The following is a 23578-nucleotide window of genomic DNA, read 5'->3' on the forward strand; positions in this document are numbered from 1 at the left end:
GCACTTGTAGTTCAGTTGAGGAGAAAGTCATGAGCACAAATAATTAAGTTAGGAGTGGCAGTGCGGATGTTTCTGGGTGTGGCTGAGTGATCAAGGAGTTCTGTCCTAGGCCACAGGTATTCTCTTTCGTCAGGGTTCAGTCCTGTCCAAGAGGGGCCAGGATAGAGCTATCGTTCTCAAAGTAAGGTCCCTGGAACATAAGTTTTAGCATCTCGGGGAATTCTTTTTTTTTTTTTTTTTTTTTTTGCCTCTCCCGTTGCGGAGCACAGGCTCCGGTCGCACAGGCTCAGTGGCCATGGCTCACTGGCCCAGCCACTCCGCGGCATGTGGGATCTTCCCGGACCAGGGCACGAACCCGTGTCCCCTGCATCGCCAGGCGGACTCTCAACCACTGCGCCACCAGGGAAGCCCTCGGGGAATTCTTTAGAAGTGCAGATCCTTGGGCCCACCCCAGACCTACTGAATCAGAAGCTCAGGGCGGGGGTGAGGGGGCAGCACTGTGTGTTTTATAAGCCCTCTTGCTGATTTTGCTGCATGCTGAAGGTTGCCAACCACTGACTTAGAGTTTTCCATGAAAGAGTGTGAAAACAGCAGTACAGATGGATGAAGGATTCTCTGTGACATCACTTCTGGGTCATAAAATTGTGATCAGAATGTCTTGCGGAGATTCAGAATCATCACAGCTCAGTCCCTCAGGTCATGATGGCTCATGTTATCCAACACCTGTCCCCAGCCTGCCCGGGCCTTCCCACCAGACTGTGTGTGTTTCCTGCCCTCACTCTGTGTCTCTCTTCCTTCCTCACTCCTACGTCTGTGTCCACAGAGGGGTTCTTCGTGGCTGGCCCCTCGGATCCCATCGTGGCAGTGCTGGGCGGAGACACCGTGCTGCCCTGTCATGTGTTCCCACCCATAAGTGCAGAAGACATGGAGCTGAGGTGGCTCCGCTCCAAGTCTTCAGAAGCCGTGTTCATCTATCAAAACCGAGTCGAGCAGGATGAGGGGCAGATGGCTCGTTACGCAGGGCGGACCTCGCTGGTGAGCGACTTCCTTGCCCAGGAGGAGGCTGCCGTACGCATCCAGAGGGTCCAGGTTTCAGAAAATGGGCTGTACACCTGCTTCTTCAGAAAGGGAGGCTTCTACAAAGGGGCGAGTTTGGAGCTGAAGGTGGCAGGTTGGTGACTTGAGTTATGTTTTTGACCTGGAATACTGGAGTTGGGAGGAACTTCAGGGACAATGTAAATCAGCCCCTCATTTTACAGATGAACAGGAGGCTCATCCACTCATTCCATTATTCAGTACAAGTATATCGAAAGCCTACTCTGTGCCACATCCTATTTTGGGCACCTGGGATACATCAGTGAACCAAACAATGTTCCCTGCTCTGTGGAGTTTATGTTCTAGAGGCAATCCATAAATACTAGATAAATAGGTTATAGAGGATGTTAGGAAGTGGTAAGTATTTAGGATAAGAGGCCAGGAAAGAAGTGGAAGGGGACCAGGGGTGAGGAGGGCTTCAGTGTTGCATGGGGCCTCAGGTTGGGCTTTTTTGACAATTTGAGCAGAAGCTCAAAGGAAGTAGGAATTTAGCCATGTGGATATCTGTGGGACCAAGAGTTCCCAGCAAAGGAAACACCTGGCGTGAAACCCTGAGGCAGGAGTGTGGCTGGTGTGTTCTGAGCACACAAGCCGGCCCTCGTGGCTGATAAGATGAGTGAATGGGAGGGGGGTAGGAGGTGACGATAATGGAACGAAAAGATGTTCCTGGCCAAGGGTGCACAGAGAAGGGGTTGGTTAATGCTCTCTGGGGCAATCAGGAGGAGTTCACAGGTAATACACACTGGAGCAGGCACTTGCGTTCACCACACCAGGCTCCAAAAAGCCCTTGATGCTGATGGACTGGAACATGAGAAGGCAGGGGCCACAGACAGCATGGTGATCACAGTTACTAGCAGTTAATCAAAGGGTCCGTGGGGCTGGAGTGTGTGGTCCCTGAGGGGCATAGGTAGTGGAAATTGGGGGGAAGAGGAGAAGAGTTTGGGAGGGGGAGGCAAATTCCAGATCATAGAAGAGTTTGCATGCTGTGCTATGGGGTGTTGATGGATTGCTGAGAAAATTTTAAACAGATCAGTGCCTGGAACGTTCCCTTTGTCAGCTGTGAGGAGGATGGATGAAAGGTGAGCCAGGCTGGAGGCATGGATGCAGTGATGAGGTCAAGAGGATGACCTCACATAGAGGCAATGGGATCACATAGAGGGACGGGGGGATCAGACATCAGTGAAGTTTAGAAAGACGACCCAACTGAGTGAGTGGATTTGGGGACACAGTTTGGAGGGGAAGAGGGGACTGCAGAAGCTCCCAGGGTTTTGCCTTGGCTGTTTGTTGTTTAGTGGTAGGAATATGGAAAGTTTTGTGTGTCGACTGAAGAAACACACACAACCTAAGAGCTGTGAGCTAAGTTTTATTCAGGGTCTTACTGAGGGCTATATAATCCGGGAAACAATCTCTCAGTAGCTCTGAGAAACTGCTCCAAAGAGGTAGGAGGAGAAGCCAGTTTATACAGGATTTTGGCTATGAAATGTGTGCAGACAAGCATACATCTTGGTGAAAGTTTACTGCTATTCACGAGGATCAGACACCTCAGTTAATGATTTTAGTGCTTTTCTATGTATGGGAAGATGCAAGAACCTGGGTTCATTAAATTTTTTTCCCCTGAGATATCTCTAACTATCTAAGGGGCCTGTTTTTCCAAAGTACAGAGTGCCTTATCCTATTTTTTTGTCCTGAATTCCTTTTGGGGTGTACTGTCAGTGAGTGGCTACAGTGCTAATGACTTGATCCTTGTAGAATTGCATGGTGGGCAACATTCTTTGTTTTACATGTGTTATCTGTTGCCATGATAATGCTGTGTAACAAACAGCCACAAAAATCACAGTGGCATATAACAATAACCATTTATTTAATTCAGGCATGAAGGGAGTACAGCGAATCTGGACTATATTTGACTAATCTTACCTGGGATTATTTATACATCTTTGGTGATGTTGGAGAAATACAATTAAAAACAAAATCTCCCAAACCAGAAATTGTCTTCACAAAGTTAGTAGAGAAATAATACAGTTTTATTACTGAATGGGCATTAAACCAGACTGTGATACACATCACAGGCAATCTACTGAGAGATCGCAAAGACAGAGAGAAAGCTCCCCCTTTTATAAAGTCAAGCAGATACAACCCATTACGTACATGTTTTCAAGGTAAACAGTAACTAATCCTCAGGTCAGAGGACTTGATAGCACCATCTGTCACATAGTTCACCCTAAGTTTTCCTGGTGATTGAGGTGACTATCTGTGTTAGCTGATTGGCTTTATCCAGAGGAAAAACAAATTCTTATGCCTTTATGACAGAAGGTGGTTTTACAGCTTGGAGTTCAGTGTCTACTGAAGTCTGGTTCCTACCCTTCCACAGGGAAGGCGAAAGTTGGGTGCTGTCTCCCTTAACATTTATATTTCAAAGAGATTGTTCCCAGGTCCTAGAGAAAGGCATTCGTAGTTCCCAAAGCTGGCAAGAGGCCTATCTAGTTTTCAAAAAGGATTTATATGCATTTCAAAGTGGAGGGGGGGACTTCCCTGGAGGTCCAGAGGTTAGGACTCTGCCCTTCAAATGGAGGGGCTGCGGGTTCGATCCCGGGTCGGTGAACTAGGGTCCCACATGCCGCTTGGCGTGTAGCCAAAAAATTAAAAATCAAAAAAAAAAAAGGAAGTGGGGAGAAAATACCTACCATTACAGGTTTTATAAAGCAAGTGTTCTAAGAAAAAGGATGGGAGGGGAATCTCTTCCTTTATTTTCAACGCAGAGAATGACACCTCTTAATTTTAATTCTTTTTTTTTTTTTTTTGCGGTACGTGGGCCTCTCACCGTTGTGGCCTCTCCCGCTGCGGAGCACAGGCTCCGGACGCGCAGGCTCAGCGGCCATGGCTCACAGGCCCAGCCGCTCCGCGGCATGTGGGACCTTCCCCGACCGGGGCACGAGCCCGTGTCCCCTGCATCGGCAGGCGGACTCTCAACCACTGCGCCACCAGGGAAGCCCCTTAATTTTAATTCTTATTTGTCCTTACAGTCGGCTGAGGAGGCCACCATAAGGACCTTTGCTGGGTTTTTTCAACTGGGTATTGGTTGATCTAGGAAAGCTTCAGCTGGAAAGGCTGCACCAGACCAAACATGGCCTCCCTGTGGCAGAGGGTAGCCCAATGGCACGAGGATGTTACAACCTCTGCTTGAGTCACATGGCCTAGTCTCTCACTGGCTAGTTGAGTCACCTGACCCGGCCCAGAGGCAGAGTGTGAAGGCCTCAAAAAGTGTGTGGCCGAGGGCCAGCTGGATATAAAGAGGGAGTGAAGATTTGGGAATCTTTTTACAATCAATGTATCACAGATGGGGCAAAATCACATATTCAGTTCTGGAATTTTAAGTTTGAAGTGTATGTGAGGAATCCTGGTGGAAATAACCCATTGGATGTGGATGTATGGAAGGGGAACTCAGGGGTTAGGGTTGTCATCTGACCTAATTTTGGTGGTGATTTTCAAAGAGAGGCAGTGGGTGTGGAAGCCGATGCCCTGGGAGAGTGTGTGAGGTGAGGAGAGTCGAGGATAAGGATGGGACCTGGGGCCACATTCCTCCTGTTTCCACTGGGTGTCAGCCCTTGCACCTGCATGACTGGGGAGAAGAGCCCCAGCCCTCTGAGCCCCCGGAGGTCCCCACACCCCTCCCTTGTGTTCCCCGTGGCAGGGCGGCTGCCTTTTTCCCTGCAGGGAACAGCCTCCCCCAGAGCCCCAGAATGAAAGGCGAAGGGCTCCCACTGGAGTTGTGCACACGTAGGCACTGCTGGGGTCCCCAGGACCCAGGCAGCCCCCCTGGGCTCTACATCTTGCCTCCCGCAGGTGTGGGCTCTGCCCCTCAGGTGCGCATCACAGGGCCCGAGGAGGATGGGGTCCGTGTGGTGTGCACGGCCTCAGGGTGGTTCCCAAAGCCCCAGGTGCAGTGGAGAGACCTCAGCGGAGAGAAGTTCCTGGCGTTCTCCGAGGCCCACAGCCAGGACGCTGAAGGGCTGTTCAGCGTGGAAGTGGCTCTGGTGGTGAGAGACAGCTCTGCAGGGAACGTGACCTGCTCCGTCCTCAACACTGTCCTGGGCCAGGAGAAGGCCATGGCCATTTTCATCCCAGGTCAGCGCTGCTCCCTGCTTCCCGCAGGGCTGGGGGAGCGGGCCGGGCGTTCCTGAGTGTGCTGGGCCTGGGTGTCTTGGGTGGTGGCCCTGACGGAGCCTCTGGCCGGGCCGCAGAGCCCTTCTTCCCCCAGGCCTCTCCCTGGAAGCTGGCTTTCTCAGTGAGCCTGACTGTGCTGATGGCTCTGCTCCTTGGGGCAGGATATTACACCATGAGAGAACATTTCAGGAAGTTGCTGGTGATGCGAGAAAAGGAGAATCTGCGCCTGGTGAAGGAGCAGGACTGGCGGATGAAGGAGGAGGTGCTGAAGGACACAGGTAAGGCAGGACAGTGGCCAGGGCTGGAGAGCATGGCAGTCGCACTGAGATGGATGACCGACCACAGGGCCTTCCTGAGTGCAGGGCTCCAGGGAAATCCGGGCCCAGGGCAGGTGGCTGGGGAGACCCAGGGTGGATGGCTGGAGCCAGGGAGGCCCCGATGGGTCTGGGGTTGGAACCTCCTCCAGGTTACACACAGAGAGGTGGTATTTTGTGGACGCTTTTTCTTAGGGATGGGAGCTCATACTTCTTCTGCACTCTCTTTCAGATGAACTCCGGACAGAACTCGGTAAGTTCTGCTTTTCCCCCGAGCTCTCTGCGTCCCCGTCAGAGACATTCAGCTTCTTAGTTCACCTGCTTCCTGCGTGTTGCCTTTCAGGCTGGAGGAAATCCAGTTACCGCGTGTTGCCTTTCAGGCTGGCGGAAATCCACTTACCTGGCTGGTGAGTGACTCTCCTGATGTCCTTGGGTTTCCTGTCCTCCTGTGACAAGGCATCCCTCTCCTTGCTTCTGTCCAGACACAGCCGTGTGGACCCCCTCCCTGGGGCGGAAGTGGAGGCTGCTGGGAGGCAGAACCCAGCTGCAAGGGCTCTCCCAGATCTGGGCCGCTGATTCCCACCCAGCGCTTGGGAGCCTGGGTGTGACGGTGACCCCAGGGTCCATCATGCACCCTGTGTCTTATTCCAGCCTTGACTGATCCACCATATTGATAGTTTTCTAGCCTTGAATGCCCCTGGTTTTCAGACAGTACCTGGAAGCAAAAGTCATGTGCTCTGAGATTGCATTAAAGGAGCTATCCAGATCAGCGGGGTGATTCAGTTTAGGAGTGTGACCTCCTGTCTCCACCCCAAAACAGCATCCAAAGAGAGTCTGTTCCCTCTAGTTTCTTTGGGTGATGATCAAAAAGTTATGGGGGCATAGCTGGGCTGGCCATGCGTGGGAATGTGATGGGAAGGGCTGTCAATGCCCCAGAATAGTGATGTTTATCTCTAGAAATATTTCATCTGAGAAACATTAGCCACTTTTACCCCAGAACTCAGCTCACATTCCTGTCCTTAAATAGTTCGTATTTCAAGTTATTTCCCAAATATATCTTTGCCAGAAAAAAACTGAATATGACGATGCTTTCTTAAAATTATTGAATAATTTATATTGTATTCCCTAAAATGTTTTCACACATAGTAGAAAACATTTTGATCCTTAGCGGCAAAAGTCAATGTAAGTAGAATAAGAATTTTTGAGGTTTTTGAGGCACAGAGCAGCTAAGTGACTTGCCAAACATCACACAGGAGCAGCGGGACAGTGGGGTAAGCCAGCCTGTAATGCAGGGCTCCTGACCTGCGGTCCAGGGAAATTCCCACAACACCTGCTGTCTGCACATAGCAGGGGGTCACCTCCCCTCCAGCCTCTCCACGACCGTAGTTAGTCTCACCTGCAGAGCAGAGGGGAGGCACGGGCCAGGGGATTCACAGCGAGCAGGCTTGTTCTGGCTGAGGTCTCACCAGGGTGTGTTCCCTTTCAGCCTGGAGGAAGGCCCAGCTGTATGCAGGTAAGTGGCTCTGAGTTCCTGTAGCCTCTCCTCCCCAACCTGGACTCTTCCCTCTTCTCCATCAGGGGACACGTGAGGGTGCGGTTGGTGTCCCTTGTCTCCTTGTCACTTTTGTAGCCTCTATCCAGAGACCGCAGGGACTCCTCCCTGGAACACAGATCTGCCTTCATTCCGGCCTGTCCTCTGCTGCAGGGCACTGTCAGGGTTAGCAACGCCCTCCCCAAACGCCTGGTCCAACTGGAACTGCCCACTGGTGCAGCGACCATGGAGAGGTCAGTTGTGAGGAGGGACAGCAGCAGGGAACAACTGTGTGGATCACGAATCGCTCACCTCTGGAAGATTTCAGAGATCATGCTTGCCTGCTTAGGACTCAGGTCTTCCCAAGGGGGCCCTTGGTTCTTGATCCCTCTTGCTCCAAAATTCCTACCCCTTTTGGCTCTAGTTTTGGTTTTCCCGCTTCTTCCTGGTCCTCTGGGATACTGGTCTTCTCTCTGCTTCCTCTGACTCCCTGTCCAGGCTCAGTTTCTTCCTCCAAGCCTCCTTGGTTGCTGAGGAATTAGTTGCTCTAGAGCAGGTGTTCTGGATCTGGGGTCCAGAACTTCTGGGATGTTGATGGACTCCTGGGGTGAGGGTCTGTGAAAGATCTGAAATTATATGAAAAATCCTGTGTATGTGTTTGTGTAATAGGAACAAAAATGTAAGAACCATTATGTCTCCTTTTCGGAGAACTCTGTGTTCACTTATAGGCTCATTCCTGGTTAGGTTTATTAGGGGCAATGTGTGAAGAAACATAGAGGAGTCACGATTCTTTCCCAGAGAATGGGTGTGGAGCAAATCAAGGAAGACAAGACCAGAAGGAGGAAGAGAGGAGGAGATGAGGAGGAAGTAGTGTGTCTGAGATTTGTCTTATAGAGATTGGGGTTGCTTGTAGTGGTGGAAGAGAGACCACAAGGCACAACCATGGTGGTTTGAGTTGGGGAGCACACAGAGGGTGTGCAAGTTATTTGGGTGCATGAAGTGTAATCAACCATTACCATTGATACCATTTTGAGAAATTTCAGTCAAGACACATTTATTTTTAAGCCATTATGAGGTAACCGTCTAATTGAGTTTGCCTCTGGTAATGAGACCATCTCAATCTTCCCGTAGTGGTCAGGGCAGGAGTGTGGTATGGGGCATCCTAGTGCAATGTAAGGTTGTCCCAAGGACCGTTTAGCTTTGGGGTGAGTTAAAGATCTATACCCTCAAAGCCTGTGTAACTCGCCCTTTCCCTGCTTGGAATGTTTTTGTTTACAGTCAGGAGTATAGATCATGAGAGACAGAGAGGGGTAAACCAAGGGGTGAAGAAAGCATGAGGACTGAGGATCTCGTCTTAGGGATTCTTACCGATTCTCCCTGGGATTTATATGTTAAACATGAGGATCAGATAGTCCTCTTTTACCATCTCCCCTTTACCTGCTAGATTAAAGAGCATGTGTGTTAATGTATATCTTGTATACCCTTCTATTCTGTAAGGACAAATCCCATTACACTAGAATCAACATTTTCATATTGACAGGTTCATAGTGTGAGGTGAACAAATGTTTGATCTCTTTTTATTCATAAAACTGGCAAAACAATTTGTAATTTAATGATTTGCTGTGGAAATTAAGTGAAGAATAGCATCACACTCGATACATTGTGGAGTCTCACAATTAAATGCCAACTCTCTTTTCTCCTCCTCCCCCTTCTTCTTGTTAATCTCTATCACTTGTGATACAGAAATTTATAGCTGGGTGTCAACTAGTGTCTTGGTGAAGAACAAGTAAGTTAGAGTTCATTTTTTTTCTCAAAGGGTCACATGGGTCAGGCCAGTTTTTGTGATCTTATTTCCATCAACCAAATCAACAGAGATGGAAATGCCAATTTCTGCATGAACCTGTATTACGTGGGGATGGTGGTCACAAATTTGCACCCCAAATGTGCACGGAAATGTCGTTTACTTACTTCTACAAATGTTCTGATCTTGTTCCCGAGTCTTCACCCTGTTGGAGGCAACAGCTCTCCCAGTGCAGACATTTCAGTGTCCCATGACTCATATAGGTTCTGCTTTGGTTGGCGGCGAGCTTCCTTTCTTCTTCCCAAAAGGGAGTATGGAGGTTGGAAGAGATTATGTGGCCTTGGGTCAGTGGAGGGAGGGGTCCCTCTGCTCTCCCTTAGTCATATCAGGCCATCATCCTGGGGGGACTAACCTGACCTGGTCCTTAAGATCCTTGGTCTGGGGTCAGCTGAGGAGTGGCAGGTCCTGTCTAGTTATTTAGGCACTGTTGTTTCCCGCCTACTCTTGACCCCATCCCAAGGTTCTTAATACATCCATAAAGTTCCCTTTACCACAACATATTTACACATTTTGGGGTTTAGAACATGGACATCTTTGGGGGCCTCTCACTGAGGTTCTCCTGGAAGCTTACAACCTCTCTGGGCAACTATAGGGGGAAGCAGATGACTAGATCTAGTATTTTGGGTTCTCCCTCACATATAGGGATGTTTTTGCTTCACTAACCCTGTGAAAAGGGGGAAGAGAATTCATTAGTGTCTTTCCTCTTACTGAATGTGTGTCTTCCTCACTTTGAACATCTGTCTCCCTTCCTTGAAACCTTTCCGTTGCCTCCTAACTGGGCAAGATTTCTCTGATGCTGTATCCAGAATTCTCTCCACTAACGGTTTATAGTCATCCTTTGAGTTCAGTTAAGCCAAGTTGTATTCTCTCTACTGCTGGCTTAGAGGTAACCTGCACGTTCAGCTCAATTAATTCTTTTTTTAAAAAAATTATGCCATATTTTACTTCATAAAAATAAAATACTTCCCTCATCAAAACACCATAATACAACAACAAAATACAAACAAACAAAAATGGCAAAAAGGAAGAATACTTGCCCTGGATGTGATATACAAAGGCTTAAAATGCTAAATAGAGAAAGACCTAGTGTAAGTCAGTATAAAATTACCCCCCCACACTGGAACTGGCACAAACATGCAATTCATAAAAGAAGAAATTCCAAATCAATAAACACATGAACAAACATGTATCTTCACTACCTATCAAAAGATGGGATGAAAAGGTAGTTTTATAACTGACGAAAGGAAATAATTAAGTACAACATTCTAGAGGGAAACTTGACATTCCATGTCATAAGCTCTGTTTTTTATTTTTTATTTTTATTGGGGTATAGTTGTTTTACAATGTTGTGTTAGTTTCTACTGTAGCTCAATTAACTCTTTTTTTAAAAAAAGTAATTAATTTATTTTTGGTTGTGTTTGTTCTTGGTCTCTGTGTGCAGGTTTTAGTTGCAGCGAGCAGGTGCTACTCTCCTTTTTGGTGTGCGGGCTTCTCATTGCGGTGCTTTCTCTTGTTGCGGAGCACAGGCTCTAGGTGCGCGAGCTTTGTTAGTTGTGGAACGTGGGCTCAGTAGTTGTGGCTTGCGGACTCAGTAGTTGTGACTCGCGGGTTCTAGAGCACAGGCTCAGTAGTTGTGGTGCACAGGCTTAGTTGCTTCGCGGCATGCGGGATCTTCCTGGACCAGGGCTCGAACCTGTGTCCCCTGCATTGGCAGGCGGGTTCTTAACCACTGTGCCACCAGGGAAGCCCCTCGATTAATTCTTTATAATTACATGAAAGCCTTGGAAATTTTGATATCCCCAATTCTTTCTCCAGAAAACCTAGTTTTCAGGATGGATGAGTGGCTAGGGACTTCAGAAAGCTTCATTTTATAGTGAAATCTGGTGAAATATCAATTTATGTTCAAATTGATATCAGGCCTCTCAGTCCTTCAGTATTAAGGTCTATGGCTTAGCCTTCAAGGGATGCTGAAGCATGACGGTTGTGTGTGTGTGTGTGTGTGTGTGTGTATGTGAGAGAGAGAGAGAGAGAGAGAGAAAAGAAATACATGCATCAGTTGAAAGTTTCCAAAACATTTTCCTTTATAACTCTCACATCAGTATGCTTCAGAAGACTAAGCACTGACCCTGATATGTAGCCTCTGCAAACCCCTGATATGAAACGTGTGGTTCTCTTGTAGATTGGCGGAAGGAGAAGTTCCAGGCCTGTGAGTGACTTCGTGTTCTTTCTGGACGTTCCTACTGCTGCCCCCGTGGCCTCTCCTTCAGTTCTCAGTGGTGATGCAGATGCTGGCGCCATCAGTGGTGGTGGCGCGTTGTGGTGCTGACAGTCACATAGGTGGGGCTGGTGGGTGTGACTGATATTGGATGCTAAATAGATATTTTTCAGTCTTTGAAGTCCAGGCTGGTCCTCAGGGCCCTGTGACATATGTAACTCTGAAATTAGTCTTGTGGATCCTTTTCCTGTTTGGAAGGCTGTGAACTTGAGTCACAAGTTTCTAATCTAGGGGGTCTTAGCCTTCTCCCCATGCAGCTGAGAGTCCAGCTTCGGGGGTGGTTGTGTGCTCTTATTATGGGGCAAGGGAAGGCCTTGCATGATAGGCAACTTTCTCTGCAGGACTCTGGATCCAGGATCTGCCCATTCAAACCTTGTGGTCTCTCATGAAAACACGACTGTGGCCTGGAAGGACACCAATGTGAGCTCAGAAGACACCTGCAGCGTATTGGGCTTTGAGAGCATCACATCAGGGTGCTGTTACTGGGAGGTGGAGATCAGGGATGGAGACTGAAGCGAGTGGGCTCTGGGGGTCTGTAGGGAAGATGTGAACAGGAACGGCAGGTATGTAGAATCCACAGATAAGGGGTTCTGGGTTGTGGGGCAGTATGAAATTGGATATTGTGCCTGTACTGTACCTCGGACTCAGCTATCCCTCAGACAGGTTCCCCACAGGGTAGGGGTGTTCCTGGACCATGAGGAAGGGGATGTCTCCTTCTACAACATGACTGATGGCTCCCACATTTTCTCCTTCCCTTGGGCTTCCTTCTTTGGGACCATCTTTCCATACTTCATGATCAAGTCAGGAGATGTGTCCCTGACCGTCTGTTCCAAGGAGGGATGGTCTGAGGGGCACCCTGTGCCCCATAACAGTTCTTTTCTGGAGGAGTCTGTGAGCCTCCCAGGGGAGGGGTTCAGCTTAGGCTCTGCTGCTAATGCTCCCCCCGTGGCTGAGACTCCATTACTCCCCTGCAAACCGGAGGCTGTGTCCCCATAGGGCTCGTCACTGTCCTGGACCCCTCGCTGTGGGTCTTCATGGAGCTGCAGACCCCATGTTACAGAGCCCTCTGCGGTGAGTCCTGGATGGCTGGGAGTCTTGCCCTGTTGCTGTGGAGGCAGACTCCTGGGTGTATGGTTATGAGAATCATCAGTCCTTGCCTTGTGCTCAGGGAGCAGATTATAAAAGCTGACTCTGAGCGCGTTTCGGGGTAGCCTGAATTTTACTATGGGAAGTTGTTTTTCTTTCGGTAATGAAAAATATTTCATAAGATTTTTATACTGTTTGGATGTGATAGATTGAATTACTCTGTAGAATAAAGTGGTGTTTACTGTATCCAATTTGAGTTTGTGCAGAAGAACCCAGAGGCTGATGGTTGGTCCCCAGATCTGTTTTGGGGGATCTTTACTATTAAGCCAGAAAATGTGGTCATCCAAAAATTTCCAGGGAAATGGGTGGCAGATGGACTTCTAAGAAGTCTAGTATTTTATGTATTTCATATTCTGTGATGGATAAAACACACCCATTTTTCCAAACCTCAGTAAATTTCTGTTACCTGTGAAAAACTTGTGTTGTGTTCATTTAAGGAATTAAGGAGAAGGATCTGGGTTTTTCATTTCTGTCAACAGCAGATGGAAATAAAAGAGTTGATATCCAAATTAAGATGTAAATGAAGAAGAGAATTTTCAGGGGCAGGGTGAATTGTAGAAAGCTTTGACCATGAGCATGGAGCCGGTTATCAATGTATTGCCTCTCAGTACTTCCAAGTCCAATGGTAAAGGTTAATGGAAAACCACAGCAAACGAAAGGAAACAGGACTATTAAGGACCCAGACCTTTGGGAATGAAGTTGTGGTCACTCGACCCGGTAGAGAATCTGACCTGTGGTTCTGGGGTGAGAAGACAGGGGGTAGGAAGTGGAAGAAGGCAGTCATGGATACTGATCTATCCTGTGATCAATTACAGAAAGATGACTTTAATAGCTTTGCATATTTTCTCTTTCTTGTCATGTGTATGTGTGCGTGTGTGTGTTGATTTCTATTTATTATCCATTTTCTTCCTCTTTCTTCTTCTTACACTTGTGCTTTTATTCAAGTTGTTGGAGGTTATGTTTGTAATACAGCCTTCAGGTAGCAGAAGAGTCAAAGGTATCGTGATTACATTTGAGGAGCAGTGTGGATCCAATGTCTGGGTCTGTCTGTCTCCTCGTTTGGGGGAAAGGGTGAGAACGTCTTCCCTTGCAAGGCTAGCTTTGTCTTGATTGGTGAGAAGGCAGAGCTGTGGTGCTGTTACGTGGAATTTCAATTGTGTATAAAATGGTGTGTGTGGAAGCTGAGTGGCCAAAGGTGCAGGGTCTGCCTCAGCCCTAGAGGTAGTGTGTTTTCCCCATATCTGCTATTTCTGTATTCCTTAGAGCTTTCTTTCCCTTCTTTATAGGCTAACTACCTTTTGGTAGTTAATAGTTCTTCATCTCAATTTTCCCCTTTCAAATGACTGATGTGGTTTTTGTCTCCTGCCTGGACTCTGATATAAACATCTCAACTGTAGTGTGGCTTAGAGGAGGGCCCTGCCCTGCCCCCAGTGTGTGGGCAAGAGTAGTTGAGGCATTGACAGATTCATTATAATGGTTACCCCAACACTGAAGTCACACAAATGTACTCTTTGGGGTCCTCATGTGGATTTTAAGTATTCTTTATGTTAATATATTTCCTGTTATATTTATCCCCTCTTCCATTTATCTTATACCTTTATGACACTATATTACTTTTGGATAAGCTATGGGCATATTTCCTTTGAAACAGAGAGAAAAGGAAGATGTTCATGTGATATGAATTATCCACACAACAGAGGAGTAATCTTTTTAAACAAGGGGACGAGCTGCCTAAGTATTTCCGGAAAGAATGATTAAGGTCATCAGTATGGTAGTGCTTTGTCAGAATTGACTGATATAAATGTTATGTAGATGTATAATTTTGTTATCAGTTTTTTTGAAGTTATATTGGTCAAAGTTGCAGAGTACTTTTCTGTGTCTTTTATTATGTTGTTTAGGAAAACATTTAATTAAACAGAAAGGGTTTTTTTCGTGGCTAATTTTTTTTTTAATAAGTTTATTTATTTGTTTTTGGCAGCGTTGGGTCTTCGTTGCTGTGCGCGGGCTTTCTCTAGTTGAGGCGAATGGGAGCTAATTTTTGTTGCGATGCACAGGCTTCTCATTGCGGTGGCTTCTCTTGTTGCGGAGCACGGGCTCTAGGCCTCGTGGGCTTCCGTAGTTGTGGCACGCAGGCTCAGTAGTTGTGGCTTGCTGGCTCTAGAGCACAGGCTCAGTAGTTGCGGTGCACGGGCTTCGTTGCTCTGCGGCATGTGGGATCTTCCCGGACCAGGGCTCGAACCTGTGTCCCCTGCATTGGCAGGCGGATTCTTAACCACTGCCTCACTAGGGAAGTTCCCCCTTCCCCCATTTTATTAGCTTGCTCATCCACACAGCTGAATACTGTCCAGCATCCATTTAATCAAAGAGTCCTTGGCTGGCATTTCCATTGCCTCATTCTCTCTATTTGATTTGATTGTTGCCTATCACCTTCTACACTCACCTGTCTGACACTGTGTGGTCTCAGTGAAGACTGTATGTGATGGAGTGCAGAGTTCTTTAGTCAGAGGGGGAGGAGTCCGCAGAAGAAAGGTCAGGGTGTTTCCGCATGAGGCCACATCCCCAAATGACTTCTGCTTCCCCTTATTGAGACCCCCTGTGCGTCCTCCCACCACACAAAGCTCTGTGGGGAAAAACTCTCTCTCTCATGTTAGGCTCAGACTGGACATCTCTTCCTCCGCACTGGAGGAGTTCCCTGGCTTATCTTTCAATTCCACGGAGTCCCACCTTCTTTCCTCTTTTCTTTCTCTCTTTTTCTTCCGCTAGTTTTCCATACCACATGGCTTTTCCCATGGAGGTGGAGGGATACTGTAATGATCCTGTGTTGATCGAGGTTAACACCCATGTGTCAGCTAAAATCATCCTCTCAGGTACCACCAGAGACATGAATCTCACATCTGGGAGTGACTGAGAATACTGCCACTCAGTACTTTACAAAAGCTCCTCTCAGAGGAGCGCTGTGATGAAGGGCACACACTTATCTGGTCCTCTATACACTTACATCTGATCAAGCCAGGTTAGTAGAAAGCTAGGTCCCTGGTCCACTTCCTCTCATTCTGTCTGGAGATTGCTTCTATGACCTGGCTTTTGGCATTGGCGCTGGTCCACACCAGAGAATGTCATAAAGGATGACCTGACTGGACTTATGGCTGGGCTTAGTGTAGGGGTTTTTTTTTTTTTTTTTTGCTTTACGCGGGCCTCTCACTGTTGTGGCCTCTCCCATTGTGGAGCACAGGCTCCGGACGCGCAGGCTCAGCGGCCATGGCTCACAGGCCCAGCTGCTCCGCGGCATATGGGATCTTCCCAGACCGGGGAACGAACCCGTGTGCCCTGCATCGGCAGGCAGACTCTCAACCACTGCGCCACCAGGGAAGCCCTAGTGTAGGGATTTTTAAAGGTACCTTTCTCAACCTATTAACTGGTATGTCCTCTTTCTGAGGAACCCCTAGGGTTTCTCTGGCCTCAGAGTTTGGAAGCAATGGTTGAATATCATAGGAATGCAAAGAAGTTCAACTATGAATTTTCTGCAAAAGGAAAGAAAAAAGAACCAAGCAGAACAAGGCAGCAATGTAAATGGAAAACTATTTCACTTGACTCAGGACACGTCAACCTTGTTTGAATGTGAAAAGGGAGATGTTAACTCTTGTTTGCTAATGAGACCTCTGTTCCCCAGGGTATCTCACCATTTGAGACTGTTCAAGCACTGAGTGTGATTTCAATGTTTAAAATGCATTTTTTCACTTACTGCAACCCTGTTTATAATATTATGTTCATTATTATGAAATTATACATTCACATGTTTACTTTATGCATAGGGTAGTCCAAACCTAGCCGTGGAGCTGTACTTGATGAGTAATATAAAGGATTTTCAAGGGTTATTTTGACCATGCGTAAGTTTTACCTTCCTGAGAACCAAACTCTTTGTGTAAGATGGGGCTACATACTAGTGGCATTGCTATGGAGAAACAAATTTATTTTTTAATATTACTGTCTCCTCTGAACTCCTCCTCTGGTTCATTGCTACTTATTCAGTTGATCCTCAGGCTCTCTCTCCAGTCTAAATGGGATGCATTCATTATTCGGTCTCACAGAATTCCTTTCCTTAATTTTGGAGCAGTTATTTCAATTTCTAGTTAGTCCTAATTACTTGATTGATGCCCAAGTCTCTTCCAGAGTATAAGTCCTGTAAGGGATATGGATGCCCAAAGCCTGGGGTTTCAATGCCTTTTATATCATGGCTGCTTATTAAATATTTGTTGAATGAATATAATTGATCATGTTTCCCTCCTTGTATTCACTGCTAGAAATTAAGGTCCATTTGTGGCTTATATATTTCTAATAATTGTGCATTTTGGATATAAACTCTCTTGATTTTATTTTACATTTTAATTCTTGTTTTTCATTTTTCTTAATTTCATTTCTTTAGTATTGTATTGTTGTTTTGAAAGAATTTTTAAAGAGCTGTTCAAAATTGTTGTTTAGAATAAGGTAGCATATAAATAAATATGTAAACATACAACCAAACAAATATGAATGAAATAACTCATCTAGCTGAGGAATGGGACTTTCCTGATCACAGCGTTCTCCTTGTCACTTTCTCCTTTTTGGCTTTTGCAGTGTCAAACCCTTCCACTTATCTGTCTCAATCATTTGTTTTTCCTTGCAGACGCTCCTTACACTGGCTTTTAAAATGTTTGTTTCCTAGGATTCAGTCCTAGATTCTCTTCTCTTTTCCTCCTAAATATTATTTCCCATCTATGCCTTAGAAATCAGCTCTCACCCGCATATTCATGACTCCATATCTTCATCTCCTGTTCAATCTCTTTCTTGAACTACAGAACTGCATTTCTATTTAACTTCTAGTCACCTGAGGTGTCATGTGGCCCAAGATATTGCTTTTGTTTTTCATTAAAAGAGGAGGTAAATTGATTGGCAAATAATTTCCAAATTACACTTTATTTATTTATTTTTGAATTTTATTTTATTTTTTAATACACAGGTTCTTATTAATCTATTTTATACATATTGGTGTATATATGTCAATCCCAATCTCCCAATTCATCCCCACCCCCCACCGCTTTCCCCCTTGGTGTCCATACGTTTGTGCTCTACATCTGTGTCTCTATTTCTGCCTTGCAAACTGGTTCATCTGTACCATTTTTCTAGATTCCACATATATACGTTAACGTACGATATTTTTTTTCTCTTTCTGACTTACTTCACTCTGTATGACAGTCTCTAGATCCATCCACGTCTCAACAAATGATCCAATTTCATTCCTTTTTATGGCTGAGTAATATTCTATTGTATAAATGTACCACATCTTCTTGGGGAGCCAGGATATACAGGAGTTTTGCAACAAAGGGCAGGTAGTCGGGAAGGTCAAAAGATTATTGTTAATTAAAGAAAACCAGATATCTCAAATTAAGGAATTTAGCTCTTTTCTATGTATGGGAAGATGCATACATAGATGAGTCTGGGCTCACTGAAATCACTCCTTTGATGTGCACCTCAGCTATCTGGGGCCAGTATCTTGTATTTTCACACCCTGAGTTTCCTCAGGGCTCACCTCAGGGAGTGGCTGCAGTCTGACAGCTGCTAGATTGCAGGTATTCTTTTCAACGCTGAGTTTCCTCAGGGCTCACCAGCTCATGTTGGAGGGCTGCAATCGTTGACGACTGTGACATCCTTTGTTTATTGATATGGCAAGAAATATTCCATTTATAAATATTCCATTCCATTTATAAATTTTCCCTTTATCAGATACAAAAGAGTATAAAATAAAAGGTATTCTTCCCTTATTTCTACCTTTGTCATTTTAAATTTGTAATCTTAAAGAAATTACAACACTGTATGGGCAATCACATGCACTGGTTTCTTATGTATATTTACAGTGATAATATGATTATATTATATGAGCATATATATATATATATATATATATATAAAATAGTGTTTTCATTACACATACCATAAGCAACACAGTTTTTTACCCTGCACCATGCTTTGGGGGAGCTGTTTATGAAGAATATAAAAGGATAGGGACAACCATAAAAATGGATAAGAAAAAATAATTTGCTTCTGGTCTAGAAGTCATGTCATGATCAGATGCCTCAGTTCACACTGACCTGCGGCTTATATGATACTCCTAGTACAGGGGATTCTGTGCTGCTCCAGGCACTGGACAGATGGTCAAATGCCCTGAATCACTGGACTAAAGCCTGAAAAAAGGCTTTAAGGGCCCATCAAAGGAGCCTTGAGACAAGGTGTGAATATGGGATTTATCTATCATATTATAAAATGAGATACGCCCCTCCTCATATTCTAGGAAAATACACACCCTGGCAGGGTGCTCCTTTAGAGTAAGTTGCGTTTCTGGAGAAGTGAGTGCCCAGTACTCATCCTTATAAAACCTGATGGCCCAGAAACCATTCTCAGGTGTGATGCAAATCCTCCCCTTCCTCATTACATGAGGCCTACAAATTCCCAGGTCCCAGGCTCCATGGTCTCCGACTTCTACTTCCCAGTAGCACTTACTGGAGGTGAAGACCTGATGACCCAGCACACAGGGAAGGGAATAAAATCTCTGTGGGTCCTCAGGTAGATCTTGAGACTTCACTCCCCAGGTTACACATCTGTTCCCTTCTGACAAGGTGAGGGAAGGATGTGCCGTGGCTGGATCCAGAGTAATATTCACTGCAAAGACAATAACCCTTTTAATCTCTGAAAAACAGGGATCTTGGAAGCCGAGAAACTATTTGTATTAGCCTGAGATATCTTTGAGCTTGTGGGACATGCATATACTCCCACGTGGACTCTTTCCTCTACAAATCCTGAGACTGATCCTGAGAGTAAGGAGTAGAGTCCCTCTTCGGCCATCAGGGAATGGACTCACCAGCCTGGAACAATTCTTTCCTCCAGTCTGAAAAGAAAAGAAATATGTATTATCAGACCTAGTGCCTGAATTTCCTGGTACAAGAGGTAATTTTCTTTCTTTCTTTCTTTTGTTTTAAAATTTATTATTTATTTAATTAATTTATTTTTGGCTATGTTGGGTCTTCGTTGTTGTGCGCGGGCTTTGTCTAGTTGTGGTGAGCAGGGGCTTCTCTTGTTGCGGAGCATGGGCTGTAGGCGCATGGGCTTCGGTAGTTGTGGCTCACGGGCTCAGTAGTTATGGCTTGCGGGCTCTAGAGCACAGGCTCAGTAGTTGTGGCGCACGGGCTTAGTTGCTCTGCGGCATGTGAGATCTTCCCGGACCAGGGCTCGAACCCGCGTCCCCTGCATTGGCAGGCGGATTCCCAACCACTGTGCCCCAAGAGATAATTTCTTCTATTTGATACTTCTTTTGCTAAGGATCCAAATTTATTCTATAACTTTTGCTTGAACTAAAGTTTCCACTGCTTTTCTTATTAAATATTCTTCTAAGAATTACTTCCTCTAGCTTATACTTTATGTGGTGCAGACTATAGGCATTCCCAACTCACAGTTACCCTCTTCTTAAGCAAATAGCAAAATTACATGTCTGCCTCTCACCACCTTCACTGCATTTAGGTGAGACTATGTGACTGAGTTGTGACCGATAAAATGTGCTCAGCAGGGAACCATATCATTTCTAGGCTTGACAAGAAAATTGTTCATGTGATTTTTTTTTTGTTCTTCTTCTCACTGTAACACTTTCCCACCCAATTCCAGAACTAAAAGGCCCTTAAAATGGAGAATATAGAAGACTGGGAAAAAAAACTTGTTCTCAGAGTTACTATTTTGAAGAGAGTTGCCCAGGAGAGCCACTGACTCAGGTATATTCATAAAATTTGTATGTGTGGTTAAATCACAGAGACATGGGAATTGATTTTTGTAAAAATCAAAGTTAATTACACTGCTCAACGCAGAAAGTGCTGTTGTTCTTGCAGCAAAAGTAGAAATGAAGTTTTCCCTCCCCTGATAACAAGGAAAATAAAGGGAACAGCGAACAGGCTAAAGAAACGTAACCTGGCCTGAAAGAGTTAATCACTCCTTGGTTTACTTTAACTGTCCCTAATTTGTACTAACTAGATTTGTACTTGACAAAGCTAACCTCACTTCCTGACACTATGTAATTTACATTCTGTACCTATCACCCCTAGCTCTGTGTGAATTACAACCCGGGCCCCTTACTCCTAAGCTTATTAGGTCCCAGCACTTACATTCCATACACCCCTCGTAACAAATCACCCCCTATAGTTTTTGCATTTCAGAAACAAGGTCACCGAACGATAAACCAGAGGCAAACGGACACAATTACCAGACTGCAGGACCCCAATTACCGAGCGGCCTGACACCAGCTATGACTGTTTTGAAATAATGCAAAGGAAAGGAAGAAGGCAAGACCTTCACTACTTTGATCCTTATCATATACCCTGGACTTCGAGCCCCACATATAACATCTTCCCTGATTCCCAAGGAGTGGGGGGGCACAGTTCTTGAGGCGCTAGCCTGTTGTGTCTTTCCTGCTGCCTGGAAGAAAAATAAAGCCATCTCTCTCTTCCTCCAAAATCCCTGTTTCCGTATTTCTGTTCCGCCTCAGTGCACAGGGAAGCTGGTATTTCGGCAACATTGTAGAATGAAAGCAAAATATCATAACCAACACTTAAAAAGCATGTGGTCCAGGTTTAATGCTTAGGCAATAGAAGTGACAAAACAGATAAAACTGACTGCATGTAGAGACATCCATGAAAAGAAGAGACAAAACAGTTGCTAAAACTGTTTCCTATGATCATTTAGGAAACATATCTTGTGCCCTAAACAGGACTACAGGAGTTAATTTGAAAGAGAGTATTCTTGGATCTGTTATTGACATCCTATTTTAAAAAAACTATTCATTTAAAAAATAATTATTCACCTTTTTTTCAAACATAAATCAAAATAAATGAAAAACTACCCAAATGTGTAAATTTTCAAGTTTAAAAGGTGATTTTTTTCTAGACCAAGAGTCAACAAATTATGGTCCAGGAGCCAAATCCAGCCCACCCCATGTTTGTGTAAATACAGTTTTATTGTTGCACAGTGATGCTAACTCTTTATGTATTACCTGTGGCTGCTTTTGTGCTAAAAGGGCACAGTTGAGTAATTGTGACAGAGACCATATAACCCACAAACCTTAAAGTATTTACAATCTTGGCCTTTACAGAACAAGTATGGCAATCACTTTTGTAGGCCACCTAAAATAAGAGATGAAATTAAAAGTGCACTCAGCTCAAGGGAATAGTGCATTGAACAAAGTGTTGTAGGAAAATCAAGAATGAGCAAAAATCAAGATGATGGACTTTTTTCAGTTTTACCGGGTAGCTTCAAGTGAGCAGTCATAAAGGGAGACATATAAGAAAAAAAATGAGATTGACAAATATGTCTAAAGTTGTATTTTGGATATAATTATTAACACATGAAACTGTCAGGAAATGTTGAGAAGCCTACTAAATTTGGAGAAAAATGTCAAAAATAACATGAAGAGTTCTTCTGGAATGGCTGAGTAAATAGCTCAGCAAATCCTCTCACCAAAAGCAACAATTAAGACTGGAAAAATTGTCAGAAATAATCACTTTACATGGAAAGTAACAAAGGCACACATCAAATTGGGACCCACTCATTCATGAAAAAATATTTCAAATGATTAATAAAAGAATGCCCATAAAAGGATGATCTCTTGTTACAATAAAATTAAATTAGGAATAAAAAACAGAAGCAAATTTTAGATATAAACCACATTTGGATATTAATCAATATATTTATAAATAATCTGTGGATCAAAAAGGAAATCAAAAGAAAATTTTGAAAATATTTTGAATTGAATAAAAGTGAAAACACCACCTACCAAACTTTATTGGATGCAGCTAAAAGAAGTGCCTAGAGGGAAAATTTAGAGCTCTAAATGTCTGAAGTAGAAAAGGAGTATTATCTTAAACCAATAGCCTAAGCTTCTCCCTGAAAGGACTAAAAAAGAGAAGAGTAAACTAAATTAGAGCAACAGAACAGAATTTTGAGTCCAGAATTCAGTTTATGATCAATTGATTTTTTTCAAAAGGGTCCAGTGCAATTCAATGAGGAAAAGTACACTCTTTTCAAGAGTTGGTGCTAACACAATTGGATATCCACATACAAAAAGACATATTTAGATCTTTCCCTTAACCCACACAAAACAAGTAACTCAAAATGTGTTATAGACCTAAAGGTAACAACTAAAAATATAAAATTTTCAGTAGAAAAATTAGAGAAAAAAATGCATAACCTTGAGTTATGCAAGGAGTACTGATGTTGTAATATAGTAAGAATAAATAAAAATCACAGAAGGGAAAATTATACTCTGCTTTCATTTCTTGCTATCTGCTTTAATTAACTTGTGTCTTGTGAGATGGAGGTGAGAAAGAGATGAGAAGAAAAATACTTTAAAAATTATCATTTTTTGCTATGTTTGCTATGGACCACAAGTTGTGCTTTCTATATTTTTCTCTGTCATGTGGTAGTTAGCATGATGTTTCATAGAATTTAGGAGCTTAATTATATATCTTAGAATCATCTTCGGGCCAATGTACTCACTGGGGTACAATGATGTCTTCTGCCAGCCTGCAAGTGAACAAAATGAGAAAATGTTATTACCCTTCCCTGGTCCTTCTCATATCTTTTCCTCTCTCATCACTGGCATTCTCTAAGTATTCAGTTACTTATTTATCTCTCTGTCCCTTTCCTTCCTCACCATAGTGTGACCATCCCTTTAACTTGAAAATGGTTGGGTTTGTGTATATGTACAGAAAAAAGGTAAAGTTAGAAGAAAAATCAAGCTACAAGCAAGAGAAGGAAGAAAAGGGAAAAAGAGAACATAGAAAATAAAGAAATGATGGAAAGAAAGGTGGATAGTTTGAGAAATGAAGACGGAAAGAAAGAATAATGGACGAAATGGAAGGAATGCAAGGAGGAAAGGAGAAAGGTAAGGAATTAGGAAAAACAGAGGTGAAAGAATAAAGAATTGAAAAGAGCGAGACAAAGACTAAAGATGTGAAAAAATAAAGAATGAAAAGGTGAGGCAAAGGCTGAAACAGGAAAGAAAAGAGTGGTGAGGGAAGTGAAGAGAAAGGAAGGAAAGCTTGGGAAATATCCATCAAAACAATTACATTTTTTTTCTTTTCCATCTCAGTAAAAAAGATACTCTAAGAAAGAAAATGAGT

At 44.4% G+C, this 23578-nt stretch overlaps 1 protein-coding gene across 1 annotated transcript; it reads left to right on the forward strand.

The window, feature by feature from the left end:
* Positions 1-318: 318 nt before the first annotated feature.
* Positions 319-20902, forward strand: LOC114908151 (butyrophilin-like protein 1). The gene is made up of 12 exons (XM_029244494.1): positions 319-1171; positions 4939-5220; positions 5337-5537; positions 5806-5826; positions 5917-5980; positions 7060-7086; positions 7204-7358; positions 11145-11302; positions 11582-12311; positions 19118-19364; positions 20076-20179; positions 20604-20902. The coding sequence occupies exons 1-8, from the start codon at positions 700-702 to the stop codon at positions 11177-11179; spliced, it is 1257 nt and encodes a 418-aa protein (XP_029100327.1). The 5' UTR covers positions 319-699; the 3' UTR covers positions 11180-11302; positions 11582-12311; positions 19118-19364; positions 20076-20179; positions 20604-20902.
* Positions 20903-23578: the final 2676 nt, after the last annotated feature.

The sequence above is a fragment of the Monodon monoceros genome, unplaced genomic scaffold (genome assembly GCF_005190385.1).
Source record: "Monodon monoceros isolate NGI ecotype Baffin Bay Population unplaced genomic scaffold, NGI_Narwhal_1 Super_Scaffold_3, whole genome shotgun sequence".
NCBI lineage: Eukaryota > Metazoa > Chordata > Mammalia > Artiodactyla > Monodontidae > Monodon > Monodon monoceros.

Coding starts and splice junctions, on each gene's coding strand:
- LOC114908151 (XM_029244494.1), top strand. CDS start 700: ATGATGGCTCATGTTATCCAACACCTGTCCCCAGCCTGCCCGGGCCTT. Junction 5,827..5,916: donor TGAACTCCGGACAGAACTCG/GTAAGTTCTGCT, acceptor GTTGCCTTTCAG/GCTGGAGGAAATCCAGTTAC. Junction 7,359..11,144: donor GGTGCAGCGACCATGGAGAG/GTCAGTTGTGAG, acceptor GTTCTCTTGTAG/ATTGGCGGAAGGAGAAGTTC.